This window comes from Gavialis gangeticus, unplaced genomic scaffold, assembly GCF_001723915.1.
Source record: "Gavialis gangeticus isolate Ggan-Ray unplaced genomic scaffold, GavGan_comp1, whole genome shotgun sequence".
NCBI classification, from domain to species: Eukaryota; Metazoa; Chordata; order Crocodylia; family Gavialidae; genus Gavialis; species Gavialis gangeticus.
The window spans coordinates 3,714,673-3,727,050 of record NW_017728993.1 but is presented as its reverse complement, the minus strand read 5'-3'; the positions used below and the strand labels follow the sequence as shown (position 1 = coordinate 3,727,050).

Here is a 12,378-nt window from a genome sequence, read left to right as displayed (position 1 = left end):
GTATTCTCTTTTGAGAGTGAATGGGAAAGTGGATTAGCAGGGGTTTTTTTGCAATGTCCTGATCCTTCATTTAGTTGAGAGAATCTCTGAAGAAACCCTCACCCTCACTCTAAATTCCAGTATACCAGGGGTTTGAATGATTGTGCTATAAACTGAAAATGAGATCTTCCAAAAGGTGCCAAATGGGCACTGGGTATTAGATTTATTCCATGTTTTCTTGTTCAGCCTTGCTATACTTGATAGAATTTCACTAAATAATAAATTCTTCTCTCTGTTATTTGTGTGTGTGATTTTTGTAGTGGAGAAGGCAAATGCAAAGCCCTTCCAGATGACTGAAAAACAGTGGGTCCTCTGCAGCTACAGGGGATTCTAGACATTAACTAAAGGCCAGCAAGCACTCAAGTCCCCAAGTGTTTTCCTGGTGTAATCACTTGTTAACTCCATTTTCTTTTTTTCTTTTTTCTTTTTTTATCTTTTTTATATCTTTAGGGTGTTACAGTAACTTGAAAGGCAATGAACAGGGGTTTTGGAACTTACCTTAATGTGCTGAGAAGAGAACACTTCTTACAGAAGTCTTCTTAAACTCTTCTAGATTTACTTCAGAAGTAATTTATTTCAGATATGCTGTTTCTTGATCTACTTTAAAAATAATTAATTTTCTCAAGTCTCATGAATACAGTAGCATCTCTGCAATTTAAGTCAGATTATACTAGTAAACCTTATGGTCTGTGGTCAGATCATTGTTAAAGCAGCGTAATTCTAGTGGCGCTCTAATGAGGGCAGAGTAACAGTTTTGGCTTACAAATAAAATTTAAAAGGAATTAAGCACGTAAGTCTTAATTATTGATTTCTGAATTTGCGACATGACCTGTACTTTAGTTATTTTGCAGTGTACAGAATACCTTCCGAAAGTTGTAGCCTATTTGCTATAGTAAGCGGTGGAATTTAAAGGAATCTTTGCATTTTTTTAACTACTAAATTAAAGCATGCTGTCCATTTGTATTGGTAGCATTTAAATATTCTATGCGGCCCCCTATTTAAGATTGTTAAACTGCCACACGTCACCACTAAGTAACGTGATTTTTCTCTAATTTTATTAGTATAACTTTTTGTCCATTGGGCTTGATGGTGGATAAACCTGACACATGCCCCATAGTTCCAGATCAGAGCATGCTACAGATGCTATGATGCAAGTCTCGCATACACTAATATATTAGGGGGCCTAATTTTATAAAGGAGTTTCTTGTAGGCTGAGCAGCAGTTTGTAGCTCTTGTAATGTTCTTTGCCTAATGATATGGTGTATCACAATAGCCTGCTCTTCTCTACTTAAACGTGTCCTTTATGTTTTTGCATTTGTACCTCTGTAGAATATAGTCTTGATTCTCCCAATGCTTAGGGTTCCAATTCAATGAGATCTTTAAGCACAGAATAACAAGGTGCTTAAAATCAGTGAGATTGCTCATGAGCTTTAGACACACTTAAGTACTGTGCTGAACTGGAGCCCTTTAATTCTTGTTGTGATATTCTGTATTAATGTTCCCTTTTACTAAAGAAAATGTTAATTATTGCCCTGAACATATGATAGTCCCTTCTATCGCAAGCACACACCAACTTTAGCATGTATGGGCGTTTCATGTTGGCTGTTGCTCTTTGTAAAGTCTACGGTAAGGTTTAGAATCAATTGTAATTATCACTGTGATATTCCTAGTTTTGAAGGACCTTTAAAAATTAAAGGTGGCTGTGGGGGGTTATTTAGGTTCTTTGGTTAATGTTTGTTTCTTTTGTCTGTTTCTTTTTCTTTCACTTCTACACATTCATGCAGTATTTCATGGTTCTAACAAAGCAGCAGTAAAAAAAAACTCTTGACGCATGAAAATTAACTGGTGAGGGGCCTCATTGCTTTTTTTTTTTTAAATTGTAGTTTTATATATTCTAAATATTTTTAAAACTTAGAGGATCAAATGCATGATTTTTTTAATGAATGCAGATCTTCTATGAGGTGTCTCGAGATAAGTCTGAGAGGATTTGTGTTTAGATACCAGAAATGTTGTAGTCTCAATAAATTGAAATGTTTAGCTATAATTTATATCCTCCGAGACATAATTTTGCATGCAAAATTACCCCATAATCTCTGTAGGTATGTTAATATATTACTGCATTGATGCCCTTTATCTAAATGACCTTTTTCCCCCCCTCTCCCTCCATAACTTTTGGTATCTAAATTGATGACAGCTCAAATGACCAAGCAAGATAACAGTGCTGTGTATTATACATTTGTTTATATTATCGGCACTTCTCAGTATAGGTGGAAGGAACCATTACCTTTATTTAACAGTGGTTTTTCTTTTTTGTTGTTGTGTTTTACAGTTCTTTTCCCTGGTTCAGCCTGAACTATATACCAGGCCCTGCTGAAAATACCACCCAACAGTTTTCTTCTGCAGCTTATCCAGTTTCTCTTAAGTGCCCTGTACATATTGTATGTTTTATGATGAGATGCAGTTTCTTAATATGTATTACAGAAACACTACTGGTATTTGCAAATATATAGTAAAATTGTATTATTGAACTCTCATTTGGGGGCTTGGGCACATTAACAGATTAATCCATCTGTATAGGGCTTTTGCTGTTGGATAGAATACAAATTATCCACATAAATACTTGTTTCATAGTAGGACCCTTAAGATTTGTTCTATGTGCAGAATAGGTAGTAAACTCAGACACTTGTCTTAGTTGGCTACAAGAGTTTGGGCTGGAAGTTTCTTCTGAAATGACAGTATGTAGTAGCAACCTTGGTACAGTAAACATGGCACATATTGGAACATATGCATTTTACTGCACAGGTAAGGAATGTGCCACAATGTACTGTATTATACACATCCACCCACATATACACAGCGTGTATTTGGAGATCTGCAGAGACTTTCATGTTCATTTGATGAGTCAGCAAAAGCCCTACGCTTGATTCAGCAAAATATTTCCTTACCTTCTCTTAATTTTTACAAAATTTGTGTGGTAGGTGTAAAAGAAATCATAGTGAACTGTACCATATTATTAACCCCTAAATCAAACTTTTTTTGTCTTGTGTATCTTGATTTTTCTGTGTGCTTTATAGTGAAGCAGCCGACACGAGTCGTTGTTCATAAAACAGCTTTTGAAAGTTGAGAGCACACCCCTGGAGAACCGACTGTGCTTGCTTACGTTTGGTTCATGACTTAAAAATCGAGTACAGGTGATGAAATCTTGGCAGTGTTAACAAAAAAGTAGTGTGTATTGTGCTATTTTTTGCTCTAGAAACTTAACCATTTGTAGAGAAAAAGGAACAGTCAAATTTTCACACATTGAAGTTTCATTCTGACATAAAATTTAATGATAAATATTAATAGACATCAAGCTTTGTATTTTAGCCAACATAAGTACTTTCAACAAACTCAGGTGGTCTATCAGGGAGACATTTTCTGGGTGTATTTGTGTATTTTCTGACCATGAGATAGAATGCATTCTAATGCAAGGCTGTTTCTCTGCAGGAGTTATTCCTGATGAGACTAAGGCTTTGTCTCTCTTGGCACCAGCTAATGCTGTGGCAGGTCTGCTGCCTGGAGGTGGACTCCTGCCTACTCCCAACCCACTTTCTCAGGTAGGTTTTCATATTAGATTTAAGTGATACAAATGCTATTTGTATCTATAGTCTGCCAGACCTTAACGGCATTTATGCACGTGCATTTGTCTGCTCCAACGCGCCACGCTCGATTAATCGAGTCTGCTCTGCATGCAAGCTTGATGCACATTTTACCATTTATACAAATGTATGCGCCAAAACACTGGGCACTTTTAAAAGCGGTGCTGCTGTGCAAGCATGTGTACAGATGTCCTAACTTACTTGGCTGATACTTTCTTGGCTTAATAGATATAGCTTGCAAGAAGAAAATTGGCCATGTGCTTAATTAATTGACATGGTGATTTAGTTATAAATATTTATCTACAGTGCTTTCAGTCATCTACCACATCGAACAGTGTGGTGTTAGAGTGACAAACTTCTAGGCAGAAGACAGTATTATTTTTTTATCATTCTCATAATGCTTCCAGTAGTTTCTGATGACCTGTATAAAAGCTTTAATTTTTAGCCGTGGAGAGCATGTGCTTGGTGCCAAACTATTCTAATGCTCTTATTAGAGTTTTATATTGCAGCAATTTCTCAGTTTTACGTCTCTTTACATTAAAACAATCAAATCTCTTAGGGCAGAGAATTGACTGTAGGTACAATTATCACTTGAAGGATTTGTTTCTTCTAGCACAGTCTGAAACATGCTTTACTGTGGAATAAGTTTTAGTACAAGTATGTATACAGGCATCACTGGAAAGTGTAGTGGTAACTAACTCTTTTAGATTCCTTTTTAAATCCATACCACCCAAGCTGCTATTGCCTGTCAGTAGGACTTGGGTGTCTTAACTCTATCAGGCTCCTTTAAAATTTGAGTTTATCTTTTCATAGAATAATATTTAGAGATTTAAGTGCATGCATGTGTATGTGGTTATTTTAAGCTGGGGTTAAGGCACATACTTGGACAGGGAATACATTTACTGAGTATGTTATGTCATAGGTCCTTGTTTCATTAAAAAGATAATTTTTTCTGTCTTTTTTAAATTGATTTTTACTTCTAAAATTGCTGCAAATTGTTGGATATGGGTGTGAGGTTGTTGCATGGCAGCTACATGATTGTTCACTAAACTATAATCCCTCACTGGTCAACACCTGCTGACAAGATGCATTTATGGAGACATGCAGAACCTTGTATTGAGAATGAAGAATGAGGAGGAAAGAAATGTCAGTTTGCAGTGCTTACTATGAATTGTTTTAACTTTTAAATATAAACTACTGGCTTAGAAATCAATACAAAAAAAGTATTAAAACACTACAGTAAAATTTCAGAGTAACTTTCTGGCATCGATTGTCACCTTTTAAATGTTTTCAAATATAATAGACAAAGCTTTCCCTGATTTCCCCCTCCCATTCCCAGGGGGGACTGGAGGAAATAATGTCTTTTGGGATACCTAGAGTAGAAACTGATATTTCTCATTTTGCAAATTTCTGTTTAAAAAAAACACAGGGTGCTCTTAGTTAACTTCTTGTGAAAGAATTTGCCATATATGGAGTCCTGTATTGAGTTTTAGTTAGGAATCCATATAATATCTTGGATGATAGATGTTAATTGTACCATTGCATATGTTACAGATTGGTGCTGTTCCTTTAGCTGCTTTGGGAGCTCCTGCTCTTGATCCTGCCCTAGCTGCACTTGGTCTTCCTGGAGCAAACTTAAACTCTCAGGTATAAAATTCACCGTTTTATTTAATGTCTCTGGCGGACTAAGGATCTCATCATCGTGGAATACCTCCAATATTCACTGTTGTGTTAAGTCACTGAGTCAAGATCTGGACCAATCACATGAGCTGAATAGGTGCTACAAAAACATTGCTATACCAAGAGACCATTGAACGCTTAGAGCACAGTCTTCAAATGGTGTATAACACTGGTCAGCAACATTTTCAGGCTGCGGACTAGAATGTGACCCAGTTTGGGTTGAGCCAAGTTCTGGGACCCAGCTCCAGCCAGGTCTTTTTTCTGTGGTGGGCTGGGGAGAATAAATGTCACCAAAGCCACATGTTCACAGGCCAGACTGAATGGCTCTGTGGTCCAGATCTGGCCTGTACAGTATAGGTTGCTATGCAGCATTGAGCTAGCTCTACTAGACTTTAACATGCCAGATGATAAATTAATGGGGGAAAATAATGAAAAAATATTTCATTGGTAGAACAGCACAAACATGTTCTGAACTTAATAACATTCTATCCAAGGATTACAGATGGCTTTCTAAATCTATAGATTTAGAAAGATCATGCAGGTTTCTGCTGATACTGTAGAGTTTCTAAAACAGTGCTTTTATGGAAATGGGTGGGAAAATTCATAAATAATCATCCTAAGTAACACTTTCATAATGGATGTTATGTTGACTCAGTGTGTCATGACTGTCAGCTTGTATGCTAGAGCAGTTCTGCGTGCGGGTGGGCTCACAGACAGGCCATGTGTCCTGGATCCAGCATGCAAGGCCTGTCTGGCATACTGTATTATACCTTTCATGCAGCATATGCCCTACGCTGGGTGCAAATGAATTCGATAACCCTGATTTAGACAGTTTCATTGTGTGCTGTCTTTAGGTCTTACAACAAAAATGAATATGTTGATCATAATTACATATTTTTACCAACAGGAGTTGAACCATTGTAACTATACAATAGTAAAATATAACTTTGAAGCTGTTTTTCTTTCTGGTGGCTTATGAGGCTGATGGCAATGCAGCTTGTACAGTTGGTCAGTTCAGCAAACATTACCTATGGGAATGAAGTAGAAAGTTTGTTAATATGCCAAGTCTAGCAAGCAGCCTTAAGTACAGGTTTGTGTGAACTGGATTTTTTCTAAGAACAGAAAAGTCTTAATTTCTAGCTTAGTTGGTACACTACCAAAACAGTTCCCTTCTCATTCCTTACTCTAAGTATGTCTTAGAGATATCTGTGCCAGATCAGTGTCTTATTAAGCCATAAGGACATAATTTATAGACACTATGAATGATTGAGAAAAGTGTCTTGATTCCTTCCTGGAAAGATGCTAATAAGGGTATGGACATTCATTTTTAAAGCACTATAAAGTGCTTTACAAAAATAGACTTAAGGGGGTAGACAGATGTTTTAAACTATGGATGGAAAGCTACAAAAATCATCTCAGGGGCATGCTCTCCAGCCAGGGGGCTGCTGTTTTGGTCTCCCTACCCCCAGGGAAACCTCTCAGTGAACTCTTCCTGCTGCTGCTGTCACTAGAGGAACAGAAGATTTTCCAGCTAATCCAGCAGGAGCTGTGGCAGTGGGAAGAGGTTCCATGGCCTTGCAAGAACCTGGGGCACCTCGTGTCTGCTGCCATTAGCAACAGGTGGTGTGCTCCCTCAGTGGTGGCGGCAGTGGCACCTGTTCCTGCTAGTGCTGCTGCTGCAAGAACACTGGCAACAGGTTGGAGGAGGCAGAGAGAGTGAGTGGAGGACTGGGGTGTTGGAGGACCAAGGAGACTCCCTGTAGTACTACATGCAACTAGACAAGCATTGCATAGAGGGCTGCAAAAGGACTTGGTACTATAGACGATTCTTTTTGCAAGAGGAATGCTTGTTGCAAATCTGCCATTTTGGTTGTACTACAGTCTACAGATGGTATGCATGTCTGTCCACTAGTTTTTGGTAGTGCTACAAATGTGTTTGTAGTGCCATAAATGAAGTGGATGCCGATGTTCTAACTGGCATGTTAAAAGGAAAGCACTTAAGGGTTATGTGGCCTTTCTGGAGAAAGGGCTATGTTCTAAGAAGGAACAGTCAGCATATCTTGCTGAAACAAGGATTTCAAAACAGAATGAGGGCATATTAATGCCTGAGGTTTTTTTCAGCCATAAGCACTTCATGTTCTTGCTTGTTCTATGTGTATTCGAGCATGTTTAGAATGCATACTTCTTGAGCACGCTTCTAAATGTGGTTTTATATTTTTCAGTCTCTTGCAGCAGATCAGCTACTAAAACTCATGAGCACAGTGGATCCAAAGTAAGTTTACTAATATTATTGATAATATATTAAGAATACTGGTATCCTCAACTTGTTATAATGCAGTACACTTAATCTTGGGTTATCATCTTATATTACTTGGTATTTACCCCATTTCTTAGGTCTAGCCAAATAGTGAGATAAATTGTCTTTCTACAAAACCTACAACAGAGGTTTTGTCTGAGAGTGAGGTACAGTAAGGGGGCTCATCTTGTCTAATGTATTTGTGGTAGAAAATTCAGTTTGGAAAGAAGCTGGGAGTGACTAAGGTTTTGATATTGTTAAATTTGAGCAATAGTCTAGAATCAGAAGATTGATGATATTTAACAAATCTTTCTAGAAAAGAAATCACATGCACAAGTATTTTAATGGTGAGCAACTGGTTTAGCAGCACTAGTGTAAAAAAGGATCTGGGGAGTATATATCATCCCTTTTCTGGACTCTCCAGGAATAAGAAATCTGGAAAATGTACCTGTTAAGAAAATTTGAAGGAATTCTGGGTTTATTTTGTATAAAGAAGAGAAGGGTAGAAGTCATGAAAAGTCTTCTGTTTATGTAAGAAGTTGCTATAAAGAGGACAGTGATCCGTTGCTGTATGTGTCTACTGAGGGCAAGTAGGAATTTGTGTTCAATTTTGCAGCAGAGATTTAGGTTAGATATTAGATCTTTCAGACTCTTTTTATAGTTAAGCACTAAAACAGGCTACATAGAGAAGTTTTGGAATTTTGTTCAATGGAAGTTTTTAAGGACATATTACACAAATGTTTTTCAGGCACAGTTTTAGAGCGTAGGGACAGAGTTACGTGACTTAGGTAAGTTGGGGTGGGAAATACCGCCATATTTTTACAAGTCTCCAATCTAATTTCCAAGAACAAGATGCTAACATGGAGGTCTTCCTTGTATGAGTGACACACTTCAAATTTGTTTACTGTGTCCCCTGAGGAATTACCCTTTCACTTGTTCAACCTCAAGACCCCTATTACTTTTGCAAAAATACGTAAAGTGACATTAGAAATGGGAGTCTGCTCAAAATAGCATTTGGAACCTTTTGCTGTTTGCACATTGGTGTAATAAATGCTAAAATAAGATGCCTTGTACCTCTGGCAGCACACAGCAGGTTTCAGAATCTACTGTATATCAGTGCTCCTTTAGGGAGAACTTGCAGGATGTGGGGCCTATGATGTAGCTATACCAGTATGGCAATGAGTACCATATTTTCTTGCATACACACGCTCCAGAATAAAATACACACCTTGTTTTTGAAAGAATGAAGAAGAAAAGATGGCTGCATAGAACCATGACAAAGCCTAATCTTCAGCTGACTTACCCTTCTTTTCCTGCTTAACTAAAGCTGAAACCCTAGCCATTACTGAAGACTAGTCTATGTGGGTAGATCTGTGATTTTGAAAAGAGCTAAATAGTCTCCAAAGCCGTGCGAGAGGAGAAAGGAGATCAGGAGTAGCTAGCAGACAGCAAGATTGCCCTAAGAAAAGCTAGTTTGATTAGTGGAACATCAAAACTTACCAAGGAATGATGATTGTTAACACCTTGAAGTGAAGAACAGTGAGTCATTACATCAGTTGACTTCCTCAGCTGCCTGAATAGTAATGCAACAGCTGCTGCAGTGTAGAGTAGGAATCAAAGCAGGGTGCTTCTGTCCTAGCCAGAAAATTGGCTTCCCCACTTGATACATGCACCCCAGTTTTTGGAGGGGGCTGCTTTTTGAGGGGGAAAAGTACATGTGGTATGAGAAACAATACAGCGAATGTCACACAGACTCATAAGGTGGGCACAGTACTTTGTTTCTGAGCAGCAGGGAGACCCAGAGGGAGATTGACTTTCAGTTGAGATTCCTTCTAAGACACTTACACCAGTGCTTTGGGTAGGCTGCAAACTGACTGGTTCGTGCTATAGCTTTATATTCGACAGTAGTGAATTTTGAAATTTTATTTTAACATAATGGCTTGTTCTAGGTTGAACCATGTAGCTGCAGGTCTTGTCTCACCAAGCCTGAAATCAGATACCTCCAGTAAAGAAATAGAGGAAGCTATGAAAAGAGTACGTGAAGCACAGTCACTCATTTCTGCTGCTATAGAGCCAGGTAATTTAACTTTTGAAAGTGAAATTAGTGTGTTGTAATTAAATACAAATTTTAGTATCATAATAGATAAAGATGTATAATGTGCAAAATGAGTTAATATTGCGTTGTTTATGAATTAATTTTTACTGTATAGTATTTTTATTTTCCTGTAGAAAATAAAAATATATCATTGACTCACCGGATGTTCAGCTAAAGCACACTTCTTATTCTAGGCCAGTGGTGTTCAGTCTCTGGCCCCATGCTCTAGTTCCCATGTGTGGGGTTTGTCCACCTGTGCAGTCTGGTGCATGGGCTGCCACAACATCTGGACTGTGGCAGCCCCCCGTCGGTCTGGAAATTTTGTAGTGGAGCAGTGGTGGCAGCAATAATTGCCTGGGAGTAATTAACGGGGTGTAATTGTTTTAAATCACTGGTCAGGAAATTTCAATTTAATCACTGTTTTCTACAAAAAGTGCATTCTTGTTGTTTGATGATAACCTTCATTAAAATATTCTCAAACAGGGTCTCTTACAGCCTGGCAAGCCTCCTGCCATAATAGGTGTCCCTTCTACCATACCATTCCTTCACTAGATCTCAAAACAGTGGAGGGGCTACACTCAAACTTATCCCTCAAGACTTCTGGAATAGTCTGCTGAAAATGTTTCTCTTTTGTTTCTACTGCCTCTGCCTCCTTGCTTTTATCTTCAGACTCCTCCTCCTCCTTGCCCAGATCTACTCCACCCCCAGCAATCCTCTATTCATTTAACTTCTTGAAACTTTGCACTTTTAGAGAGAGGTAAGGGCTTGACTGTGTGTACGCAAACTTGAAAGACAACAGGGCTCATGGGTAGGTAATTGAGTGTGTTATCTTTTATCTCTCATCTCCATGTACTGCTGTTAACAAGGATGTTACCTCTGGAGAGACAAATCCACAGTTTGAGAACTGAAACTAAGTATCACAGAGTTTCTTAATGGGATCTTCTAGACTGAGCACTGAGTCCCATTGGGCTCAGTGGTGTTCTTTAATCTTTACTAATCTATAGAGGAGCCTCTGGGAACCCCATAAGATTGGGCCCCTGATATAGTCCATGGCCTGTTGTGACCTATTTATAAAACTTTTCTAGATAGGTTACATGAATATATTGTCTCAAATATACTGTGTATAATTAGAAATTATAGTCCCTATTCCATGATGAAATCTTTGAGCTTTAACATATTTTAAATTAAAAATATCTTTATATAAAGGTTTATTTTTTTTAAAAATGCATCTTAAAAATACAAAAAAATACAACTAAATAAAAAAAATCTTATTTAAATAAAAATCCATTTTTTAAAATTGTTTATTTTTATCCATCCTGGTAATTAACACTGCTACTGCTCCCCCACCACCAAATTTCTTGGCCTGTAGACCAAAAGTTGAGCACCACTCTTTTAGGTTGGTTGATTGAACACTGGTAGAGCAAGCTCGAGAACAAACAGGAATAAGTTATGCACGTTTTGGAAAGAACTTATATGTTTTGAAAATGAGCTCTATTACCAGTTTTTGCTGAACACATCAGGTGCTTCCAAGAATATGAACTCTGGTCTTATTAATTGTTGGGGGTTTTTCACTGTAGGGACTCCCTTAAAGGAGCCAAAAATGGCACTGAGAGGTTTCCTAGCCTCAGTTGAATTAGCAAGAATGATAAAACTTTGATATCAAAGTTTTTTTTTCTTTCAACACTAGTATCAATGTAACTTGAATCTTCATTAGTTTGATGAAAAATCACATTGCCAAATAAGGTTTCATGTTACAGCTGTGTTAGTTATTTGCTAGTTTTCCAGTAACATGGTCTGAGAACCAAAACGACAGACCCAAATTTCTACTATAAAGAGATAAGAACAAATAAACAAAAAATAGCAACCCGGTAGGCTTTCCCTTTCTTTGTCTTGTCAGCACCGTTTTTTTTTCTCTTATGAATCTCCTTGAAAACTAACAGCTTTATTTTGGTTTTGCATTAACATTTTTCCATTTTAACACTAGATAAAAAAGATGAAAAACGAAGGCATTCAAGATCACGATCACGATCGCGGAGGAGGAGAACTCCTTCTTCTTCTAGACACAGGTTAAATTGCTTGATAATGTAAACAAGTCAAACTGTCTGAAATAATTCCAGTTACCTTTAAAAACTAAGCTTGTCTCATACAGAGAAGGGCAGGGGGAGTGAAGGTTGATAATTGGTCAGTGTGGGGTATGTGAGTAAGCCCAACTTCTGTAGCAAGCTAGGAACCTGAGTTGGAAAATGACTTTGTAGAACAGACTCAAACTGTATTGAGCATAAGGAGCTGCATGGGCATCTTCCAAAAGCTGCATAGAGTTGCCAGCTGACATCTGGTTCCAAGCAAATGAGCCTGGTTTCTGGCAGTGCAACTCAAACAAAATGAGTCTTGGTGTTTTTATTCACTATCTTGAGCCCTTTATATTGCAAAGTTCTGATGCTTTAAATCTGCCCTCTCTTTCATTTTTACTTTAATATTCCAGTGATCCTGGTCATCACTTGTCTAGATTTTTGCATTCCCTTTCTAAAGTGCCCATATTTTCAAAGTCCAGCACTGAGAAGTTGGAAGTTCTGTAACAATGTACTTTTGAGATGGGAAATACTCTTTTTTTTTTTTTTTTTTTTTTTTTT

The 12,378-nt window shown here is 37.8% G+C and overlaps 1 protein-coding gene across 2 annotated transcripts in view; it reads left to right on the top strand.

Moving 5' to 3' along the window:
- The window catches only part of SRSF11 (serine and arginine rich splicing factor 11), a 39,586-nt gene that overhangs the window by 15,803 nt on the left and 11,405 nt on the right, over positions 1–12,378 (top strand). For both annotated transcript variants that reach the window (XM_019528404.1, XM_019528405.1), the window contains exons 4-8: positions 3,526–3,635; positions 5,232–5,324; positions 7,580–7,629; positions 9,603–9,730; positions 11,733–11,814. In XM_019528404.1, the coding sequence (XP_019383949.1) occupies positions 3,526–3,635; positions 5,232–5,324; positions 7,580–7,629; positions 9,603–9,730; positions 11,733–11,814 (463 nt within the window). The remainder of the gene's footprint in view (positions 1–3,525; positions 3,636–5,231; positions 5,325–7,579; positions 7,630–9,602; positions 9,731–11,732; positions 11,815–12,378) is intronic.